Source organism: Thermobia domestica, chromosome 9 (assembly GCF_964235325.1).
Source record: "Thermobia domestica chromosome 9, izTheDome1.hap1.1, whole genome shotgun sequence".
NCBI classification, from domain to species: domain Eukaryota; kingdom Metazoa; phylum Arthropoda; class Insecta; order Zygentoma; family Lepismatidae; genus Thermobia; species Thermobia domestica.
This window is the reverse complement of record NC_137462.1, coordinates 279,875,854-279,901,793: the sequence shown is the minus strand read 5'-3', so window position 1 is coordinate 279,901,793 and position 25,940 is coordinate 279,875,854. Positions and strand designations below refer to the sequence as shown.

At 36.8% G+C, this 25,940-nt stretch overlaps 1 protein-coding gene across 1 annotated transcript in view; it reads right to left on the bottom strand.

The window, feature by feature from the left end:
• The window catches only part of LOC145660707 (protein amalgam-like), a 114,615-nt gene extending 92,838 nt beyond the window's left edge, over positions 1 to 21,777 (bottom strand). The window contains exon 1 of the mRNA XM_081726059.1: positions 21,479 to 21,777. Coding sequence (XP_081582185.1) covers positions 21,479 to 21,518 — 40 coding nt within the window. The 5' untranslated portion in view covers positions 21,519 to 21,777. The remainder of the gene's footprint in view (positions 1 to 21,478) is intronic.
• Positions 21,778 to 25,940: the final 4,163 nt, after the last annotated feature.

Below are 25,940 nucleotides of genomic sequence, written 5' to 3'. Positions count from 1 at the left end.
CCTTATTGACAAGAAGCAGTGGTCGGGAAAGAATGATACGAGAGAATAACATCCACAGGGGATTTTTTATTTATTTATTTTTTTCAGCTGACAATCCTAGACAAGTATTCAACTTCCTCAACTTCTTATCTTTGGCGAAAGAAGAATTTCTTTTGCTTGAATATATTCTCTTTCTTCCGTTTTCTTCTTTATCTTCTCTCTCTCTGTTTACGATGTTTCTCACAAGATTTAACACAAAGGATTTTCGGAAGAATACATTGCCGTTTGCACAATAACTTTTCTTCTTTTTATGATAACTAGGCACGAAGTTAGTCTCCTGTGGGTTAAGGCTTAAGGGGGAAAAAAGAAGAAAACTTATTAAACAATACTGTTGGAGAACCTCAGTTCTCAGTTCAACTTTAATTCTAATCAAATTCACGTAAACGAATAACAGCAATAGGGCCGCGGTGTCTTAGTGTCAGGAGTGTAGGACAAAATCCAAGGGGATAAAATCCAAGGAACAGTATCATGTGTGTAGCTGTGGTATGTGCCTGTGAACACCCTAATTAAATTGTATGTTTGTTTCTTTCTTCAATTGCCATGCATTCTAAAGTATTATCTGTAATTCTTCAATTTATTGAAATGTCGTTGAAATATTATTGAAATGAAAATTTATTGAAATATTTACTTTTAAAGAACTGAAAATCCAATAAAACGTGTAAGATTGTCACAGTAAGAATGCAGATGAACTTTAATTATTCAAAATATTGCGGCTACTACTAGGACATCCCCGGGTGGATCCAATTTAGGGTGATCAGAAATATTTTGATTAAATGGGTATACTCACATAAATCAACCAGAAAATGAAAGCACTGACTTGCTAAATCAGAGATAACAAATAACAGCAAAGCAATGTTCATAGGTTAAGAAAATTTTCATCGTCTGATACAAAATTTTCCCTTTTCTTATGAAATTTTCCCTAGTTTCTTGAGTTCCAATTACTATGATGGAAGTTGTGTGATAAAATTAATTTAGGTATATTAAAGGAAATGTCAACTACACATGTGTTCGTTTGCTTTCTACTTCTATTATTTTTACTTTTACTTTTTTTATTACAAAAAATAGGGGAGAAGGAGGGAATAGCGATCACCTAAGCAAAAATCGTTATAATCTAGCTCGTAAAGCAGGAAAAGTTTCCCCGATAAGTTGATCCTATAGGTAATTCTATTTAGTTTATTGTGGCCAATTTCAAAATACACCTCTTATTTCATTGTCAAGCCAAAAACTAAAATATGAACATACTCAATTGACCGTTATTTCCCACACGGTTGGGTAATGACAGTCAGGGATTTCCCCATGCTTTACACATGGAAAAGAACTTCAACACCATTAAGGTGGATCACTAGGTGTTCCCAGTGCTATGCTAAACGCTACTTGAATAGTGTGGTGTTGCCATATAGTGTCGAGTGTTTACTGATTCCAGATAATAAAGGAGGTAATCAGGGAATTCTGCTTGGATACTTACTAGAGACATTATTTTTCGACCCTTACCGCAATTCCGCTTCTCGAACTGCAACGCTAGAATCCAGGAATTTCCTTATTGTGACTACTAAAGTAAACGTACAAATTTGGCAACAACGCATTATTGCGTTGTGCGCAGGTTTTGTCGCAAAATCTATTTCCTTAAATGTAAATTAATATTTAAATAAAATGTGAAACATAACACGAAAAATGGTCAAACAATATATCTATTTCGTGATAAGATTGTTACTTTAAAATACTTTACACATGCAAATAAACATTTCGTAAAACGGAGCACTTCTAGTAAGATCTAACAGCAAGTGCCATCTTGTGTGCTCATTGTAAAACGAATCAAATATTTTCTTTTATTTGTTACATTTTCCGATATCAGGAGACACAACCAAATGAATCAGTATCTTGTGCTGTAGCTGAAACAATACTCTATTTTATAGTACAATATTTGTAATATGTAACGTCTCATTGCGCAGTAGTTAAGGCAATGAGCTGAAATAAGTACTGACGTCCGGGTGGTGATCCACCTTAAGATTTCAAATTTATTCATTAACTTTAGAATAGTTGGGTATCTACAGGGAAAGATAATAAACCACAGTTTCGCGTAAAGAAGATTTGAAAAACTACTTATTCATTCAAGTTACATATATTTTTAAGTCGACACCTTAATAAATTTGAAATATAAATCTATTGGTATTGCCAAAAAATTCAAATGAATATATACGCCTGGATCCAGTGGAAGTTCCTTGTTCAACTTCATCATTTCTGGCTTCTGAGTTAGATTACACTTGAAGAGCTTTGTTCGGGGGTTGACTGTCAAGACTTATTTAGTATCGTTTATTTTAATGTCGTGGAGCCCCGCTCACTGATTGTCATTACCCCATCCGTTTGACCGGGGCTACCCGAAACGCATGTTTTGAGTTAATCACGGTCAACACCAACAAACAAACAAATGAATGCATTAATTTATAGATCACTTTAGAACTGCGTAAGCATAGTGTCTACCTAAAAAGTCACTTAATAAAATTATCAAATGAAATAGTATTTACAGTGTCGAATATTTTGGCTAATATTACATCAAACGCAGCGAAAAAACAGCACGTCTTCATTTAATACATATTACTCCTACAATGGCGTCGCGCTCAAAATTAGTTTATCTGACAGCTGCTAGTAAGGCGCCATCATCTGCTTCTATTTACAAGTTTTTCACGCTATATCGCCCTGACCGGGGCTACCCCTCTTTCCCCTACATACAAATACATCCACGCAAGAAAGTGTGCAAATTATCCTACTTTGAAGACACATACACACCCTACTGGTATTGTGTTGCTTTAGTTTTGAAGAACAAAGAAACAGTTAAGCATTTATATTGGTAAATCAGTCAGCGCTAGAATTTCCCTGGATTTTCATGTGTTATCCAAACATTCCCTTTTATCTATGAAGTTTCCATAGATTAGGGAAATTTCCCTCAAACTACGAACAGTGTTCAGTGTTAGAGCGCTCTGGCACATGGGGTGCCTGGTTCGATGCCAGCTCTCGCCAAGTAGGCTTTCTGCTAGACAAACACCGTACCGTGTGAGTGAGTTTTTTCGGGGTTCTCTCGCTTCATTTCACCTTCTTCATTGCATCATTTCATTCATTCTCATCATCACTATCTCCTTTACCCTACACGGCATAATCGTGAGACGTAAAGCTGAAATATTTCATTTTATTTTTTCAACGTTTTCTTGACATTTCCCATTGAAGCGAAAAAGGTGAGAGAAAAGGTGAGGTCCCCATGCCGTAAACGTCGCCAACACCTAGTGGCCCACTTGCCGGTAAATGTCGATAGCCGATATAGCGACGCGTCGAAGGATTGCCTCTAGTGTGCCACTGGCCGCAAGGTTTCGTCCAGTCGAAACAGATATCTAGAGTTAGGATGTTGAAGTTACCACCGCGTAGAAGCGAGGACTTCATATTGTATCCGCACTCCTTCGATTCCTCGCGGAGAATCACGAAAGGACCAACACGAACTATCGCCAGTCATGTGCATGCGTTTATTTTTATATATTATGTTTTCCTGACGAATTGTTCCTAAAGTGAGTTCCGGGGGTCAAGAGTAACTTCTGCCTCTACATCAAGTAGTGAAAAATCTTGAGATGAGTGCGTATAATTGTATTCATTTAGGTGGCAACTGTTGCCGATCATTAGAAAGTGAATATGGGAGAACTATGAAATAAAGTAAATAGACGCGCGTCATTTTGTTACAAAATTGCATATGGAACGTATTTTATCTGATCCCAAACGGTTATCGTCGAATATACACGATTAAAGGAGCACTCTGATTGACCAAATTAAAAAGACCCTCTACAAGCAAGGTTTTGTCCATTGTCATCGTGTTGAATTTTGAAGAACACGCGTCTAGTAATCATAAGGTTGGTGGTTCGCGCCTATCTCTGGATACTTTTTTAAAAGTGCTTTTTAGACTCGCCTTAATGTAAACACATCACGCATATAGGGGATTTAACATTTTGGGACAGTAGTTTTGTGGTTCATTGGCGTTTCGTCGCGTCTCTACTGTTGGTGGTATAATTTTCAAAACGAAAGTGGGGCCAGCGCGGTCGCTGCAAAAACCGCCAATTTTTGGCGAGATGTCTCTAGTTGCCCATCGATGGTCCACCAACGCTTACGCCAGGGGTTGTATGCATCGCAGAATAAGGTGTTCTAATACATCATCGCTAGCCATGTGCTTAGTTTTCAGTGAATTGGAATGTCGATTATGGGAAAATATTGGTCCAACTCCAAGGAATATTCTTAGACATTCAACGACAAACTAGACCGAAAAATTAAAAAAAAAAAAAAAAAATGGTTAACGGGAATGTGCGCTCAAAGTTGTGAACACGTGTTTTTTTATTCTCGAGAAAACCGGTTTTGCACACATCATCGCTAGCCGATTGTTTGTTGTTTTTTGTCCCATTTTTCGCGGAATACCGTAAAATATTGCCTGAAGTTTGGTCATTATTTTCAAACAATCGTCATTAAAATCCGTTGAAAATTAAAAAAAAAAAAAAAAATAGCTAATGGTGAAATATTGAAACACTGACTTCCACAATGGGATTTCTCGGGGTACTCCCGTTTACTCCATTCATGTCATTCCATCTATTCTTCCATCATCATTCACTTGCCTTAATCATCGTTTTCCTTTGCCTAAAGGACATACTCGTTGGATTGAAATGTTTCATTTTTTCCATAATACACAAAGGCCGGCTGTGTTGGGAGTCCCGTTCACGTTAGTTCCGCGGCAAAGCGTTTCGAAGACATATGTCATTGTTCAATGTTAAGGTTGCCACACAGGAAAGTGACATTCAAATGACAATAGAGTAGAATAGGAGTGGCAAATAAATTTTATTAGCCTACTGACCCGGTGTGCCAAACAGTTGGCAAATTGCAAGTTGTAAAACGCCATTACCCGTCAAGCTTCAGCCTCTCCCCAATAGACTGAAATAGTGTGACGTCAGATCCTGCTCGTTCCCATGGTGATCGCCATTTTATTTTCTAAACAACAAGTAGCCTAAATACCTAAAACCTATATGCAAAACGAAAACAGTGATGAAATATTTCGGAACTGCAAACATTAGAGTGAAAGAAATACTTATGTTTCTTTTTTAAATATTTCTTATCAATGAAACTGAAAAAAAAGGTAATTAGAAAAGAAATATGTTAAATACTGTTATGTGCAAGACAAGCATTGAAACTGAAATCAACGAGTTCACATGTCTTGTGAAATTTTCCCTGTGATTTCGTATATTTTGAAAATTTCTACATTTTCAGGTTAAATTAAATCTTAAAGTATCCTTACCTTGTTCATAATCATATATTAACTTTAAATAATTCCGGAAAATTTTTCATTCAATAATATGAGCATGATATAGATATACTATTGCAAATTTGAACAGGATTATTGTTTAACAGTTGTTTAAAATATATACTGAACCATTCATAATTGGAAGTGTAATTATTGTACCTTTTATAAATGCTTTTTTTTAAAAAAAAAAAAAAAGTTGTTATAGAATATAAGAAAAGATGTTACCTATATCCACTGATGGTCTGGATTGAATATTTCTAAACGCTAGCCTTTTCTTTCTTTTGTAGTGTTGTATACTTAGAAATAATACTGTGAAATAATATAAAAAGTAGACATTAGAAGTGTAAATGCCCCAATAGAATTAACATTATTCTAAAATACTTTTTTTCTTTTTTTAAAAAAATCATATGCTTTTACAGCTTTCTCTGTACCGACAGTTTGTCAATCTACACACTAGGGAGTTAATTTTGCTTATAATTGCTTCTTATGGTGGATTACATGATAATTGTGCTTACATTAACTATTCGATTTCTACCTTATTACTTACGGATGTGGAGATTATTAGAAATAAGCTCCTTTAGCTCTATTAGCATCGTGCGTTTGTATAGAAAAAAACATGGCGATCACCATGGTAACGGAAAGGAAATGACGACATCACTATTCCAGTCTATAATCTCCCTTATCTTGCAAAATGCGTACATTTTGACCTCATCATTCTGTCGAGCACCCAATAAAAGACCCCAGTACCAAAAATGAAGCGTATATCTCAAAAAATGGTTACTTCAAAAACTTTTTCAGAACTGTTCAATTTTGAACTTTTAACGCTCATAATTCGAACACGCTTGCAATTGAGGATTTCTCCGGTTGCCTAATTGTTTCATATGTAAAATGGAGTCGACTGAGCATAGGAGCAGTATGAAGTCAGAGTAACACCCCACGATCTTCCCTAGTAAGCGAAATGAATTAGTATTTTCCACTAACGGGTTCAGGCAACTACTCGTGTGCATATGAAAGCTCAAAAACATAAATAAATTATTTTCAAGAAGACATAATATTTTACCTAAGCAAATTAAGTTTCAGCAATAAATAAATAAATGAATGAATAAATAAATAAAAGAAAAAAGAAAGGAAGAACACATATTACACATTTAACGTTCAAAATGATCGTCAAAATAAACTATATTACGCGTGTGTTTAATATTCACATGGTAACAAACAGGTAAAAATTGAAAAGCGCTTAGCTGTTTCTTAAAATTATTCTCCCTTTCTCTTCCCTTCCATTGGCTCTTCGACCTTCTTACTTTGAGTTGGATTCTTTTTTATTTTATATGATTCCTCCCGTTTCACCATTTTAAGCCTTTATTAATTATAATAGTTTTGTCACAATTCACAGGTTCTGCTTCTGGACTTCAAACGCTAACAAGGAATTGCCTTACTACTGTGACTGCAACAGCACACATACAAGTTTGGCAACGAAGCATTATGGCGTCCTGCGCAAGCATGAGATTTAGCCGCTAAAACTATTTCCTTAAACTTAGAATAATATTTGGATAAAATGTAAAACATAACACAAAAAACGGTCATATAATATCCATATTCCGTAAAGAGATAACTACTTGTAAAATAATTTATGCTTATAAGTAAAAATTTCATAAAACTGAGCACAGGAGTAGCAAGATCTAACAGCAAGCGCCATCTTGCGTACTCATCTTAAAAATCATCAAGTTTTTCTCTTATATGTTACTTTTTTTAGTAACAGAATGCATAAGCACAGGAAATAGTATCTTATGTTATAGCTAACGCATAACTCTATTTTATAGTGCAATACTTATAGTATGTGCCATTTCGTCACGCATTGGTTAAGGCAATGAATAATGCTTATACTGACTTCCGGGTAGTGATCCACCTTAATTTGTTAATCATATTCTGATTAAATATTGGACATGATTTCTTTTTCAACATATTGAAACATCTAATAGTAAGAATAAAATATAACTAACCTTTGATCTTTCCTCCTCTCTTTATGTTTCCACGCACAGACCAGTATTTGATTGATCGGAATTTTGTTAGAAAGTGTCTTCAGTTCACAGTTAAGACAGAGATAAGACAGACATTTCAAAGAACGCCTGAGGTAACACTGCTTTGCTCTCTCGCCGTGTATTCAGTGGTGAATCACTGGATAAGTGGTTATTTGCTACTTAAAAATCAACGTTTGTCATATTTCTTTTTTTTTTTTAAAAAAATAAAACAATTGTATTTTAACTATATATAAAACTGCATCAGCTGACATAAATTATTGAGCACTTCCTGTAGGACTACAATGATTAAATTATATCTTTCCGGAACTAACCCACAGGAAAATTGCCAAAAGTGAATATTTTTAATTTTTAGAGGTCTAAAGAGGGGATGAAGAATTTTCCTGTTATTTAAATGGGTCTTTTTTTTTTTATCTATAATCTCATATTTTAGGTACTTAGAATTGGAATAAGAACTTGAAGTTCGGTGTGCTTGTACGTTTTTGTTACCATTACGTGAGTAAATCATCAAAAATAAAAAATTCCAACCGTAGAGTGATTTTATGGCTAATTGAATAATCTTTTCCATGTTATTTATATGGGACGACTTCTACACCCCAAAATGGTTAGGTACTTCCGGCAGGATTAGAATGATGAAATTTGACATGATTGTAGCCTTCCAGTACTAACCGACAGGAAAGTTGCCAAAAGTGAATACTTTTAATTTTTTAGGGGTCTAAAGGAGGATGAAGAAATTTCCATGCTATTTAAATGGGCGTTTTCTTGGGATACAAAATCTTATATCTTACATAGTTGAAATAGGAAAAGAAACGATAGAATTATGGGTTCAAAAGGTGCGAGGCCGTAGGCCGAGCAAAGACAGTGTGTGGGGGCGAAGTCCCCGGATGGGCAGATTCAGGAAATATGAAGAGCAAGTTCACGAAATTCACTGTTGATGCAAAGACCGATAGATAAGAAATGCAAGGCCGTAGGCAGAGCCTACTTGGGGGTCTAGGGGCGGAGCCCCCAGCTAGCCAGCTTCTAATCTCTATATATAAGAGTAGTAATTTGTTTCCCTTACGAAAATAAAACTAACAGCACCGACAATAATGAAACATGACTCAATAAATAAATCAACACGAAATCTTACTTTGACTATTAATACATGGCACACTATAAAGGACATCCCAATTTCTCTGATTATACTAGGATACACAACCTCGATGAAAGAGCAACAAGTACTGTTCCGAAAAACCAAAAAGTGATAACTGAGAAAGGCATCAAATAGGATAACCAAGTGCAAAGTGCAGAGAAAGAAACAGTGGTTACAAATTTCTGTATTTGTAAGTGCGAGTGCTTCCGGTAATGGTATTTCCGAAAGTTCATTTTCAAGAACATATGATTCGTGGTGGTCCGACAGGAACTCATGGTTTGGCAGCGAAAGGTAATTGGATGAACACTGAACTTTTTGTGCAGGTTATCTAACACTTTGTTATACCCTAAACATTCCAGTAGTTCTCCCGGAAACACTTCCGTTCTAATTTAAGTTGAGTTGAGTTGATTTTGAGTTTAACGTCCCGTTCAGCAGCGAGGCTATATGAGAAGTGGACCTACTGATTAACGTGAAATCCGAACCACATGAGGTCTCGCCGGGAATCGAACCCGGGTCTCCCACGCCAAAGGCCGTTCTAATTTAAGACAATCATTAAAGTAACTTATCAGTTGAAGCCCTTGATATAGCATAACGATCTGGGGTCACTATTCCCACAATTCCTCATATTTCTCACCGTCTCCAGCCTTTAGGCGTGGGTGTTTTCAAAGTGCTGCTGTCGAGACCTCGATGATGCGTCACCGAGGCAATACACTAAATATCTATCAAGCTGCATCAAGTGTCGGAACTGCTTTCGAAAAAGATATGTCTATTTCAAACATTACGTCTGCATTTTGTAAAAATGGGATTTATCCGTTCGACAGACATGTTTTCAGCAACGAAAATTTTCTTCCCAGTTCATAATGGATTCATCGCCTTCAGCTTCTACTGAAACAGCAAATATTAAGACATTTCTCATTTTGAGATTTTAAAGTAAAGTATATAGTAAACTGGTCACCTCCAAATATCAAAGACAATATAGGAGAGTGAAATCATTTTAAAAATAGAAATGACGACATGTTTTGTTTGAAAAAGCGGAAGGTTTTAGAAAAGTGAAATCGAAATCACTTCATAAACAATCCTCGTTTCAACTTTTAGTTCTGCGAATAGTAGAAATGAAAGTGCAAGGAAACAACTATATATACACCTTAGACAATTTAGTTAAATCATCAAATGTCTATCAACCATACGCCTCTCAGTGACTACTCGCGTTTACTCAAAACAGAGATTAGTGGTTTCGGAAAGTGCTGTGCAGATTCTGTTTGCAATGGACACCATCATATTGTAAGTACGCTGATAAGAACTCTGTTGGTTACCATAGTGAAATTCACACAAGAGAGTCTTAACATGAAAGCGAGAATGCGAACCTCATAAGAATCATGATACTATTATTCATTTCATAGACACCTTGGTGATGGTCAAAGTTTATATACACTTTTGTTACGCATAATTCCAATAAATCAGTTTTTCTTTATGTCATGCCCTTAATGCCTAGTTACTAGCTCTATACTACCTGTCCAATGGCTATCCTAGCATAGACTATAACACGTCTTAATACACACTAACGGAAGATCCACCCGGAAACTCAGGAGAAGACACTGCAGAAACGGTGTCTAGGTTATCCTCGGGAAAATCGGATAATGAACCTAATATTGTAGGTCATTAAGAATTTCTTGGGTACCCAAGACGACAATCACAATTGAAAACAGTGGGTAATTCCAGAAAAAAAAAGTCATCAATGGACACACTGAGAAACAAATCCTGGAGCTTAGGAAAAGTAGACGTAAGAACAAAACGAATCCTACGAAACCTAACAGATGTTTATTTGATGTGGTCATTGAAAAAACAGGTGATGATGATGTGTATTTATTTTCTTGTATTATGATATTCCAATTATTGATCCATACTCTCTTCCATATATTGATCACATTAGCGATAATAGTTTCGTGCTTGACGAATTTAGTGGAAAAATGAAACTTTACTATGTTGGAAGTGTTCTCCAAAGTACCGAAGGAAAAACTTACGAGATCTCTTTCTTAAGGAAAGGTGGAAAGATAGCTGGTAAGTTTGTTTTACAAGGTGTTCCTGACATTGAAGAAGATATTATGACTGGTACTTCGTGAGTCCAGCATACATGGGCAAACAAAATAAAACAGTCCCACCTAAACTTTAATTGAGTTCATTTTGAGGTTAACGTTCCTTTCACAGCAAGGCTATATGAAACGAGACCTACTAATTAACGTGGAACCCAAATCAAATGAGCTCACTTCGGGAATCCGACCCGGGTCTCCCACATCAAAGACGTGTACGCTAACCGCTTAGCCACGAAGGAACTGCCTAAACTTTAATGTAGACTTCAATCTGTTAGATGTATGTATGATAGTTTATAGTGCCATTGATGATATTAACTATATGTGAGGTGTCTCACTGTTCTCCGTGGTTGGGGCATGGTGAGACAAAACACTGTGCCAAGCTTCGTGGCCGCGCGTGGCGTAGTCGCTAACGCTCTCGCCTTTGGTTCGAGCGGTCCCGCATTCGATTCCCGGTAGGGGCACTCAGTCGAAAAAGTGTAAAAGCTTTTTCAGGCCAGCCATCCTGAATGAGGTTTTCCTGGGTTTTCCTCACACCATACTAATGCCGAGATGGTACGTAACATACAAGTCACAGCCCTCTTCCTTCCCTTTCCTCAGGTACTGTGATCGCCGAAGGACGTCATCCCTCGTACATGACGAACTAACATGGCCTTAAATGCTGGAAGCCCAGAAATCTAATTCCTAATCCTAACTTTGCCAAGCTTTTGTGATACTCACTCACTTACATACACATGTATCGAATCATACGTAGGCTTAATGGATACTAGAAATACCAATAAAAAGTTTACCACTGTTTTTTGAAAATATATGCTTAAATATCAAGCATTCTACAACGATTTAAAAATTGTGTCTCTCACTGTACCCCACTTTCCCTTATAAAACATCCAGCTAGAAATTGATGGTTTATCGCCACCCACTGAATACTCATGAATGTTTCTTTTTAACTGATTCTGTTTTTTAGAAGCAGTATTTTCCTTTCTATAGTACTTTCAGCAAACGAATTGAATACGTCAGATATACTTACAACTGACGAGTGTGAAGCTCTCGTCTGAACATGCAGGAATAAAATTGTTCTATATTTATAAGACATTTGAATAGAATCATTGAAATAGTTTTATGTTGAATGTATTTTCAGGAAGTCGTAAAGTAAATATATTCTCAACAAATCATGAAAAGTTTTCAGAAATCACTTGTACTTCTTTCCTAGTTCTTATGGATCTCGTAATCGACAGAAGGGACTTGCAAAAGCTCAATGAGACGGAGAACACAAACACATATGGATTTATGGAAGCGAAAGAATCGGGAAGAAAAAATATATGTAAAAACAGAGCTTACTGTAAGATCATAGAGCGGAAAATGTGAATCTGTTTTCTTTTACGTGCAACCCTCTGCTGGATGCTATCAACTGATAATGGTGGTGGCAGGGAACATTCGGAACAATAGCATTTTTTTGTTAACTGAGGGAGAGAAAAAACCCTGCCCTTTGGGATGAATAAATATATTAACTAGTGAGGGTGCATTTAGTGATTTACTGCCCTTTTGTGATTTCTATTTTTGATCTGGGGGGGGGGGGGAGGGGACCTTTTTTATTATCATATGTTTTCACTATGGTCTCACAGTTAAAAGAAAGTAAATCCAGAACAAATTGATGGGTGGTATTCCAGAAGCCAGAAGGCTAATGTTGTAATATGCATGTAACGTTATACAGGGTGTTTCAAAACAACACCGACAACGTGTTGTCCTGACACCAAGATAAGTTAAGAAGTTTAGACCAAGCTGGGTGCATAAATGCTTCCTTTCGGAGTTATAGGCTTCCGAAAACATGAAAAAAAATGAAATTTAAAGGTCCATAGCTCCAAAACTATGTGACCTACCGTTGTCGGGTCATGATTTCACTTAGGAACTAGTATGTGCCATATTCAAATATCCAAGTTTCAGAATCCTGCGGTACTTCCGGAACAATTCTTATAGAGGTAGTTGCTGGGTACTTCAAATTACTTGCCCCCAACTTCCTTTATAAAAATTGTTGTGTGAGTACCACAGGATTCTGAAACATATATTTTTCGATATGGCACATATTAATTCCTAAATGAAATCTTGACCTGACTTCGATAGGTTCCATAGTTTTGGAACTGTAAACCATTAAAGCTAATTTTGTTTCATATTTTCGGGAGCCTATAACTCCAAAAGGAAGCATTTGTGCACCCAGTTTGGTCTATAGTTTTTGTCTTAATTTCGTGTCAGGAATCGCCTCCCAAAAGTTGTCAGTGTTGTTTTGAAGCACCCTGTATATGAATATGCATAAGATAATTTGGATTTACGGCAGAAATATTAATACATAGGTCTATTTGTGCAACTTTATGTTTTTGATTACTTAAAGTAAAAGAAAGAAAAGACTTCTTTCTGTTTAAGGATCACAACCGGAGCTTATACGACCTCTTTTACTTATCTGGACAGACATTTCTGACAAATATCCCCTCCCAAAATGGTAAATTGATAAATAACGTTTCAGTAATTAGATTATTATTATTATTATTATTATTATTATTATTATTATTATTATTATTATTATTATTATTATTATTATTATTATTATTATTATTATGACCCGTTGGTGTTGGCATGTGTGTGTGAGCCTTTAGTGCACAGAGTTCTGAGTTCGATTTACGATGGGTGACCAATGAGTGCATTATGATGATAAGAATCCACTTTCAACTATAGATCCAGTTACACTCTAGTTAAAAATACTTTCTTAAATTTGAGAAACCGTTTCTTATCTGTGCACCTAAAATATCTTTTCTTAGAAACAAGAGTTTGAAACTCTCATTAATGAGAAATGAAGAAAAGTAGATGAGGTTGTATAAAGCGAAACGAGAAAATATTCTGTTACTTTCCTTATAAATGGGAATTTCCAAATCTCATTTCTAAGAAAATATTGTCTCGGTACACAGATAAGAAACGGTTTCTCAAATTTAAGAAATTATTTTTATCAATGTAGTCTGACCGCCGCAACGATATCATAAGCCTAGCACACGTCCTGCTTGGACCCCTCCTCCTCTTTAGAGCAACGTCTAATGATCATGTTAAGAACATCTTGATTTAATTATTCTAAACAAGATCATTGGGCGAAGGCAGATTTTGTGTCTTCAGTGCTACAAAATGGAATGAAACGTTTAGTTACTCCAAGTTCAAATGCTTCACTTGAAGAAGAAGGAAATTAATGAAACTGAATGGCTATGGGATTACTGATGAAATTAGCGTGGGTGGAAAGTCCAAAACTCCAAGAAAGTCTACAGATACAATATTGTTCACTCCAAGCCTATATTCTGAAATTGAACCAGGAATTTCTCACACAACGTAAGTGCTTTCCTCATTGGCCTAGTGGCTATTTATTTATTTATTTATTTATTTATTTATTTATTTATCATATTTGGTGTACATAATTGACAGATATCAAAGCGTATTGTAAAATGAAATCTTTGAGTTTTATGTCTCAACATTATGCCGGTGACTATGACGGTGACTATGCCGGTGACTATTAGGCTAAAGGAGACGGTGATTATGAGAAATGAATGAAATGGTGGAATGAAGAAAGTGGGAGGAAACGGAAGAATCCCGAGAACACCCACGAGCACGGTGTTTGTCTACCACAAAGTACACACGGCGCGACGTGGGATCGAACCAGGGATCCCAAGCACCGAAGGTGAACGCCCTACCACTAAGCCACCGCGCCCCCACAAAGCGCATTGTATTCATCAAACAGAATACACGTGCAGTTCTTACACTAACACAAATAAGATAATGTTGATCTAATAGAACTAATTCTCGGTGAAATCTTGTAGTTTAACGTCCCACGATTATGCCCGTTAGGCTAAGGGAGACGGATGATTAAAGTAAGTGAATGATAATGGAAGAATTGGTAGAATCAGAAAGTGGGAGGAAATGGGAGTACCCCGAGAAAACCCATGGGCACAACCATAGGCGCCGACTTGAAGAAAACATTGGGGGGGGGGGGGGCAAACAATAGATTAATATATAATCATATTCAGCTGTTTTCTATCAACTGCTTGATGAAGACCCCCTTCCCTCTCCCATATCTCGGTCCACTGCTCCGTTGCGAAATTCACGGCCTAAGTGAAATTCGCTTAAAGGCATTAAAACAAATTCAAGTTCTTCAAAATTTGAGAACTTCACTGCAACGTTGCGCAACACATTGATCTTCACTTTTCAATACAGTGCTGCCAGAGTGTTGGTTGAAGCTTCAGCGCTCTATTAAAAACACCGTTTTGAAAACAGAATTTTCTATCGAATAAGAAGGCTGTTCCTAATATTGAATTAAAGACATGACGAAGTTTACGATAGAAATTATTGCCTCTCTTTGCTAATTCTTCCTCGACTGGATTATACTGGGGGAGGGGGCGAGGACTCCACCTTTAAATATTGGGTGTCAAAAGTGTCCTGCCCCCCCAAAGTCGGCGCCTATCGGCACAACGTTGTCCACCATAAATTTATTTGGCCGGGATCGAAGCAGGGACCCTACGCACCAGAGGGAAGCGCTCTAGCACTGAGCTACTGTGACTTCATCAATTCTCGGTGGAACAGTATGAAATATACTAAAGTACTTCAGATCGCGGTTTAAATTATAGAACTCGTCCTATAAAGTGTAATTACTAGCTATTTAGCTATCCTGTGTCTTCTTCCTAATGTTAGAAAATGTACTCCATATGCAAAAGGGGGTACGGTGGCTCAGTAGTAGATTGATTGATTCATTGAGTTTAACGTCCCGTTCAGCAGCGAGGCTATATGAGACGTGGACCTACTGATTAACGTGGAATCCGAACCACATGAGCTCCCGCCGGGAATCGAACCCGGGACTCCCACGCCAAAGGCGCGTACGCTAACCGCTTAGCCACGAACGAGCTCCGGTGGCTCAGTAGTAGAGTGTTTACTTTGATGTGTGGGGTCCTTGGTTCGATCCCCGACCAAGTTAGTTTGTAGTGGACAACATCATGTCCGTGGGTTTTCTCGGGGTACGCCCCTTATTCTCCCTCATTCTCATTTCACTAATTCTTCCATCGTCATTGCCTTGCCTTAATTATCGTCTCTCTTAGCTTAAAAAGGCATAATCGTGGGACGTTAAACTCAAAGATTCATTTCTTTTTTTTCATATGCAAGGGAGAGAGGAGGTTGTATGCAGTCTTTTCTTACAGTTCCATAACTGGTTGATTGATCATGCTGACAAACATAACGAGTAATGGAGTGGAGTAGGGCCGGATCCAGGATTTTCTGACTGGGGTGCATCAATAACTACCAGTACATTTAAATTAAATTTGATTTTTTTTTAAATGCTTCTAGGCATCTGTGGTGTGAATGAGAAATTGCCCTGGAAACTCTAAGTGTCTGTTCTCGGTGAATCTTGTTCCTTCAACCTTCAGAAAATTGATTTAAACTATTGATTTTGCAAAATTTCGTTTTCTTTTAAGCCCAAACGGAAACACGACAGCAGAAATTTTCGGAAAGTGTTGCTATTTTCACTGCTAGCTTCTCACTTTAGGTACTGTATATTTACAACGAAGAAGGGTACACGTGCACCTTTGTAAGTCCCTAAATCCGGTCCTCGGGAGGGGGGGGGGGGGAATTATGCGAACTTCTCTTATCTCTTGACCTATACGAATACAATCATATAGCAAAGTAGAATGCCATGCAGTTTGAAAACTGGAACTTTTCGTGCACTTGTATAACGTTTGAGAAGTGCTCTCGTGCCAATCTAAAGCCTTGTCTCTTTCAACAAAATTACATTTAAGTGTGCAGAGTGTGCGAGCGAGGGCTCAAACTATCATTTAAGGAGTTTACTCGACCCATTATCTTCGTTGAGATCACATTGTAACTCATTCCATCAAGTGACGTCAACATCTCCCTCCTCCCCATCTTTGTCTTCAAGCAGACACTTCCTGTTTCTTAAGTTCCTTACCAAGCAATTGCAATTTTCATTATTGAATTACTTCAATTTTTTTTCTCATTTTTTTAAAAGATCAAACTCAATACAGTATTTTCTGCTGTGGTGTTCCTCGTGTCTAGAGCGCATGGTTTCGGATTTGATTCCCGGCAGGACACAGAATGTTGTCTGTCAATCCAAGGACGTGAGGTGATTAATAAGCTCTTGAATTAAGAGGTAGCGAATTTGAGCTTAGAAAGCAAGAAATGGCCGTGACAGAACCACACATTACGCTACTGGAGGCTTTTTAAATGCACAGGAGTTTGATTTTGTGCACATGTCTTGGAAACAAACACAAACACACACACACACACACAGAGAGAGAGAGAGAGAGAGAGACACACACACACAAAGATTGTTAAAGGCTTTCGAAGCGCAGGCTGGATAAGGATAGTGACGAGACGAGATGAGACTGTATATAATCTCGATCTCGTCTCTGATAACAAATGCTTATCTTGAACTTGGTCTCGGTCTCGAGGGCCAAACCTTGATGTCATCTGTCTCATTTCGATAGTCACGAAATAAATTATGTGAAATTAAAATGAATAAACAGTATCGTCTTGTAACCTGCCATTTGCTAGTTTCACTTCTTCACTTCAATCTTCACTGAGAAATTATTGTAGGCCGCAACCTTCAAAGGTAAGTCGCTAACGCTCGTGCTTTCTGTGTGTGTGTTCGCGGATTCAATCCTCAATGGATGCATCAAGCCTAGGATAAAACCCGAATAATCATTCAAATTCCAGTTGTATCGAAAGTTTTTCGGAGATGTCATATTTTCAATAAATAAGACTTTTGATATTACGATCTGTTTTAATTTTATGTGACTGACATTTCAAAAAAAACGCACTGACTGCGTTTCTCTTCAGAGCTGTACTAATTCAGGACTTCTTCTAATATATATTTTTTTTACATTGTTATAATTTTATAGGGGAACACGGTGGCTGGTTCGATCCCCGAACAAGCAAGTTTGTGGTGGACACCATCGTGTCAGTGGGTTTGTGTCATTGTTATTGGATTTAGTTAAGTGACGAGCTGCAGAAATTAACAAAATATAAAACAAGAATATCTGACGTGGTCCACTGAACAGGTAATTTTAATATTTTCGAACTTCAGTTGCCACTAAACTATACATCACACCATCGAGTAAACTAACGAAACCTGTAGCTCCCCACAAATTTCTGCTCAACAACTGGTTTAACCTTTTGCACAAAACTTTGCAAATGCTACGATTTTGTTATTGTATTTAACGCAAAGCACTAGGAATATACATTATTAGTTTTCAAAGAAATTAGTTATCAATCATGTAGCCAATGGCTTTTAAAATAATGTTTTTTTCTGAAGGAAGAATAATAATAAAAGTTGAAAAATCATTCGCGAATATTGGAAATTGTTCTTCCGCATACATCAGTAAGCTAAACTTGCTGATACATAAATAAATAACAAGAACCTGAATTTTGTACTGAAGCGGATGAAGCGACTTCAATTCTCAGTGGGAGAAATCAGGGACACTAAGTCATAAGCAATCTAAAAATTGTAGCGAGCTCTTTTAATGTTCTGTTCTACGAATTATAGAATCCCACAGACAGAGATGTAGTACGAGTTATATATGCATCATTAACATTCAGTGTTCACATAATATGCAGCATTAACAATTACCTACAATTTGCATTCAAAATGTTTCACCTAAAACTTTTTCTTCATTATATTTGAACAAATCTGATGTAAAACGATCTTCATAATCTGGCAGGCACTTCAACAGAAAGAAATCGTCATCACAAAAGATTTCAACACATAACATAGACTGAAGACATAATTTGCATTTGTCTAAATTCAAATAAACTTAACAATTCATCAGATTTTTTGGAAATACGTAATAATAATAATAATCATGCACAGTTCAATTATCTGGGGGCCAGTACATAATAAGTGCAAATTTATTGCTGTTTACAGACATAATCTCGTACTCCTTTAAAACGCTTAGCCTATTCAGAACTTCTCATTTTTAACTTTCACCGTGCTGGCACAGATAAAGAATCAGGGTTTCATGATATTATGCGTTATAGTTCATTTATATACACCGACTGCTATTGCATTAAAAGGTCTTGTTTTATTAGCGACATTCTAAGATTTAGAATTTAAGATTTCTGGGTTTTCGGCATTGGCCACTTAGCCCGTCATAACGACGTCCCTTAGTGAGCACATTATTTGGGGAAAGGGAAGAAAGAAAGGATTGGGGAAGGAAGTTAGGTACTACCCCGGCATTTGCCTTGTGTGAATGAGGAAAACCCCGGAAAACCTCATTGAGGATGGCTGGCCTGAGAAAGCTTTTTACTTTTTCGACCGAGTGCCCCTAGCGACATTCTAGCTTTACTAGGTACGATTACACGATGATATTTTCTGTGTGACTTGTCCAAAAGTGTGGGAAATCAAAATAGGGATAGTGAACTGGGGGCCAGCGAGTACCACAGAGGATTAGTATGTCGGGGGATTAGGATACGCTATTTGCTGCCACTTTCGCTTTAAAATATTGAATATAGGGTGATGTATTGAGCATGTTTCGCAAGTAATTTTATCTTTTAGTGACAGTTAATCAGTAAAAAGCTTGATTTCCTTATGTTGTTCCTATTTACGAATTTAGTATTAGTTTAGTATTAGTATTAGTATTAGTTGTTCCGAGTTTAGTATTAGTTGTTCCTCGTATTAGTTTAGTTATAGGAATGCCTCCTCATTAGTGTCATTTCGGGCTTTGCTTGAAAAAAATTAGATTTTCCAGCAATATACGTAAGTATTTAAAATTTATCATTAGTACCTATATTACTATACTATTGGGAAAAACATTTCTCGAACTTAGGCAGAAATTGACCCCTCTCCCTTAAATGAAGTCCCTGTCTCATCCACGTACATATGGGGTATAACCAGGGTTGTAAATGAGCACGCTCATTTGAATTAGCTCACGTGAACGCGCTCGTTTTTCGTGAGTTATATCATAAGCTAGCTTACTTTCAAAAAGGTGTCCATGGGTTGAGTTTGGTTCGAAATGTACGTGAGTTTGAGCGCAATATCACGCTTAACTTTACGCTCAATACAGTTGTTTTCTTTTTGGTGCAAAATTGTTTCAGTTGATTTCCGACTGGAGATAGGGCTGGGGATCATACGTTCTGTAAGATCCAAAGATATGAGTATCTTGGAACCGATCAAATTAGAAAACCCAAACTACTCTATTGTGTTGCAGATTGCATACTTTTCAGTTTGGGCGAAGAACGAACACTTTTACAAGTAGTAAATATTTCATGTTAATAAATCATTAGACAGTTTTATTTGTAAGTTTCCTGATGTTGAGCGTAGCTCAAATAATAATTGAGCTTGAGTGAGCGTTTTCCTTTTAAAAATTTTGAGTTAAAGCGTGAGTTAACTCATTTTTTATACTCTGGGTTTTAGCTGAGCTAAGCTCATTTTAAAAGTGAGCCTTTACAACCCTGGGTGTAACTTTCTTAGCCATTAATTTTCTTTTGAAACATATATATTTTAGTCTTAAGTTCTCAGTTCTTTGGCTCATATTATTTAACTGCACAATAATAATAATAATAATAATAATAATAATAATAATAATAATAATAATAATAATAATAATAATAATAGCATATAACCAAAATATGTTCAAAGGAGATATCTACATATGTAGCAGTTCTCATTAAACGTCTGATACGCAGTTTTCGAATAAAGCTTAAAAAATCAACGCTATACACTAAACACGCCACGTATTAAGACAAAAATAATCCTGAAATCATTACATTATATGATTAATGAGAGATCATCAGAAACTACTGATAATTAACTGTCAAACGTTGAATTTTTTAATTAACTACAATATAATGCAACGATGAGGCATATATCAGCCCGTAGTAGCAAAATCGGTTGGCCCAACTCTGGGAAAATGGTGGTGATGCGACATACCAACAGTAACCCAACGTTAGGTTTGGCCACTATGGCAACCATTTCCATCCAAACCATTTCCCAACCAAAAGAGCGGTTCCCCGACATTTAGCCAATGCTAAAGTAACGTATTTCTTGGTTGGGAAAAGAGTCAACTCTAGTATCGTTGCGTAAAGGTCGGGAGAATAGTTGGTTAGTTAACCACACATTTAACCAACGTTGGGCCAATGTACGTTTTTCCATTATAGGCTTGCACCGATCATCTGCCACCGTTTTGACCAAATCTCACTCAATCCCCAACGGTGGGCCAACCAACCTTGCTAATAGGGATTGATTGATGGCATATGCAAAGAAAAATGACATACTTGATGACAAATTTTAATGACTAGTTTTCGAAAAATCAACAAAAGCAGTTTTTTGGTGGCAAAAAGTATGTTCATTTGTTAACAATAATAATTGGTAGTTTTATTCCGAAACAAATTGTTTATTTATTTATTTATGTACTGTATAAGTGTGTATGTAAAGGAATACTGTTGAGTACAAGATTTTATCTATAGGCCTAGTTATCTTCTTCTAATGATGATACACAGTGGCGTATTTAGGGGGCTATTGAACTCAAGCCTCCCACCCCGAAATAAACTCGTTATATGCACAAGTTCACTAAAATTTGTTGGCACCCAAAAGGAAAAATATGAGTGCTTATTCACGTGCTGTGCACAGCCCCCCCGAAACAAAGTCCTAAATACACCACTGTTGATATACATAATAATAATAATAATAATAATAATAATAATAATAATAATAATAATAATAATAATAATATTAAATAATAATAATAATAATAATAATAATAATAATAATAATAATAATAATAATAATAATAATAATAATAATAATAATAATAATAATAATGAAACAGCAAGAAGTTGATCTTACCTTGAACAAAAGCTACGAAAAGAAGAACTTGACGAAACATTCTACCGAAGTTGTATTGTCAAATGGGTTACTATACAAACTCACAAACACTGCCCCTAACACTGCGTTCTGTCCCTATTCTACGTTCGTACACTTCCAAACACGCTGGAGAAGAAAACTGCGAAAAAAAATGTTTTGTTTTGTTGATGTTGCTAATGCTTCCGATACGCAACGCAACGTGTGTGTGCACGGAAGTCTTTCAGAGTGTTTCATTGGCGACTGACAGCCTCGAGTTGAATGGCGCCAATGCCAAGTGGGAGGAAGGAAACGAATGAGGGAGGGATCACATCAAAAGAAAGAATGACATATGTGGAGATAAAAAAAAGGCATTCAATTGGGAGTGCAGTAAGGAGACGAGTTGGGTCCTTTGGATCTATCTTCAGTACCTTTCTCCCCCATTTTTTTTACTTCATGTCTCTCCCTCTTTCCCGGTTTCTTTCGCAAGAATTGCAGTGTTCCTAACTCTGTTATTCGATGCAATTTCAGCGTATTGCGTATGCGCAGTGACGCCCGTAGGATTTTTTTTTTTTTTTTTTTTTTTTTACAAGGAGGGTTAGAGCGCAAAATCGGGAATTTACATACATCTTTTGATTAATGCACGCACATACTTCTATAATCTCAAATTATTTACGTAGCCTACATTGTATAGCTTGGTTAACAACAGCAAATAAACTATACTTTGTGGTATACAATAGAAAATCATATTCACGGAGAAATTAAAAGTCGACTAAAAGCAGGGAATTCGTGTTACTATTCGGTTCAAAATCTCTTGTCGCGAATTCTGTCGAGGAATTTGAAGTTTAAAATATACAAAACGATAATCATGCCTGTTGTTCTGTATGGCTGCGAAACATGATCACTTACTCTGAGGGAAGAACATAGACTGAAAGTATTTGAGAACAAAATCCTAAGACGAATATTCGGAACCAAGAGGAACGGGAATGGGAAATGGCGGAAACTTCATAACGAGGAACTACATAATTTATGTGGTTTACCCAACATTGTTAGGGTCGTCAAGTCTAGGAGGCTTAGGTGGGCGGGTCATGTAGCTAGAATGGAAGAAAGCAGAAATGCTTTCAAAGTCTTGACTGGAAAACCAATCGGAAAACGACCATTAGGTAGACCTAGGCGCAGGCAGAGATTGGAATACAAAGTAGAAACTGGCTCCAATTGGCTAAAGATAGAAGTCAGTGGAGAGCTTTTGTGAACGCGGCATTGAACCTCCGAGTTCCATAGGCCATAGAGTTAGTTAGTTAATTAGGTATACAATAGATCAAAAATGCAACACAAGCAATCTAATATACTTTGAGATGCATTTCGAAGAACTGAACCTTTTTCGAAAATTAAAAGGGAGGACGATTGCCCTCTCGCCGTTTGCTTCATCATGTAAGCACTCATACCTATACGTCAACAATTATACTGTTACTGTTTGTTGAAGTTTCTAAAGCAATATGAGGGTGCCGCGGTGGCTCACTAATAGAGCGTTCACTTCAGGTACGTGAGGACTCTCGTTCCATCCCAGCTCGCACGAAGTAGATTTTCTGGTGGACAAACACCGTGTGTGTGGGTTTTCTCGGAGTTCTCCCATATTCTCCCACTTTATTCATTCCACCACTGCATTCATTTCCCATCCATCACTGTCTCCTTTAGCCTAGTCGGGATAACTGCGGGATGATAAAGACTTCACTTCATTTTTTGAAAGCTATATTAAGCGTGGACTTACAGTTTAAGGTGGGTTTTCCAAACCGTCGTAATGCGTTCAATGGTTTCCTACCGAGAATCAAACCAGGGACTATGTGCATACCAGGCACAAGGCAAGCGGGAAGATATATCAACAATCCAGTGTACTCGAGTATCACTGATACATAAGACACGTGTTGGTATAGGCAGGGCTGGCTCTAGGCAATTTGTCGCCCCGTGCAATGGCATTATGTGCCGTTCCTTTTCTCCAGAAAGAACGAATTTTAAAAGTCACGATTTTAAGTATGGTACTCATCATGAACAACGAAGGGGAGGGAAAGTTCACTCGCACTCAGAAAGACATAAGCACTACGAATACAATCTCGTTGTGTTTGTTTATTTTCTTCAAATAATACTATATTATGTTAGCGAAACATGAAGCAAACACACCTGCAGAGGAAAGATGGTAATTATGTTTATAGAATTCAATATCAGTAGATAATTTTCAAAGAAGTAGTTCTTTGTTATGCAAATTAGGGTGAGTGTTGGCAATAGGTCTTTTGTTAAGAGGAATGTGGTTTATCCTTGAGGGTTTACGTACGCAGGTGGGAACAATGGATGTCGCAGATGTGTGTACATGTAATCTTTTAAACGATTATTGTTGACAGAGAAGTAGTTGAAGAATGTGGTGGGTGGGGGTGAGAGAAGCGTATATTGTTTATAACATTTTCTATTGTGACAGAAAAGTAGTTTGACCTTGATTAGTCACGTACGCAGAGGTTTGTTTTGGAATTTCGAAGAAAAGCTTTTGTTTGTTTGGGGGGAAGAGGTAGAACACAGGTGTGCGTTAAAAGTTTTTATTGTGGACAGGAATGTCGCTTGTCCTTGACAATATTTGTATACAATAGATGTTTTGGAATTTCTAAGAAAAGCGTATATTGTTTGGGGGAGAGGTAGAACACAGGTGCGCGTTAAAAGTTTTCTATTGTATTTAGAGAAGTAGTTCGACCTTGATTAGTCACGTACGCATGGGAAAAAATCCAAGATTTTTAATGATCACGTGATAGGGAGACTTGTATGAACTTGATGTTGTTAGGACGCCATTTTGTTGTGACGTAAACGCTTAAATACAGAGTTTCAGGAGAGTGTTTTATGTATTACGCTATGGCTCCCGTTCGCAAGTTAGTTTTTAGCGAACTCGACGACGAGGAGACATTATCATCGCCTCCTGCGGGAACTAAGAAGTTAAAGACCGACAACAGGCAGGATTCCCCGGACTCTATTGAAGTAGTTTATATATCATCTTCGGATGATGAAATTTATTCATCATCTTCGGATGAAGAAGGCGAATTGGAGGAACCAGAGACACCATCTCCAACGGTGTCGCCAACGCCACCTGCATCACCTTCACTGTTAAGCCGATCCAGTTCCAGATTTTGGAGTTTTAACTGTACATGTTCCAGTCAGAAAGTGGATCGTGATTGTGTAATAGATGCAATTCTTAATTGGGACACTGATAGAATATTAATTTGTGGTGGATGCGCAGAAGCATTGGCTAATCAAATGGGGCATGACTGTTTGTTTTTGAGTCCAGAGGAACTAGAAGATCGCGCCTTGAAATCTTTGCTGGATGTTGAAGTAGAGGACTTATTTTATATATATGCGAGAACGCATATTATCGGCATATTTACACAAGAACTCTTTTATGAAACCTTTTTTGACTTAATTGAAGAAAAGGATCCTAATTTTTTGAGTGAGTTAGTTAAAATTTTTGAAAGCAAAGACAAAAAGAAAGGCTTTGCAAAGTGATTGTACGTGTGTGTATGCAAACTGAAGTGACAGTGTTAAAAACATGTATTCTCATATTAGTGGTGGTGGTGATTATATTTGTGTATCTTGTAGTGACAATAATATTAGTGAACTGTGTATTTTAAAAACTATAAATGTATACTTACGTTTAAATATTATTTCCTGTGAACAATGCACGTTGAATCTTCAACACCGGTGTTTGCTTCTTCATGATACTGGAACTTTTGCTGTACAGCATTTATCCAATGAAATAACTCTTATTGATTTGTTTGAAGTGTTTGAAGAACATCATAGTGAAATCTCAAGTATAAACTTTATACGAAAAACGCGAGAATGTTTAAACAACATGGAATTTGTAGGACAAATAATTCCGTTTTTGTTGAATCGTAAACATGAAATTTCACCATGTGTTAATGAATACATTATCGACATACAAGGTTTTAAGATTTCAAATAATGAATTTATTATTCGTGAATTTTGTTTAATTGCATGTGATGATACAGTAAATTTCCATTGTTTAGTAAAATCTCCGATTGAATACAATCAATTATCTTTAGGATGTCAGAAACAAGTTGATTGGTTAACATCAAACTTACATGGACTAACTTGGAATAATAAAAACGGATATACTGTATCACATATACGTAACCTTGTATATCAATTATGTTTGCAAGATGCTACCTTTTATTGTAAAGGTGCAGAGAAATCCATTTGGATTAAGAAATTATTTTTGTTAGATAATGTTATTGATCTTGAATCAAAACAATGCCCACCATTAAATGAATTATGTGCAAATGTTATGAATGAATATTGTTCTTTTCATGAACAAAATATACAACTTGAGAAAAAATCAGGTTGTGCATATCGAAATGCCCAACAACTTAATTTTTGGTGGAAGTTCCAACGATCAACAGCATTAACTAACACATTTTCA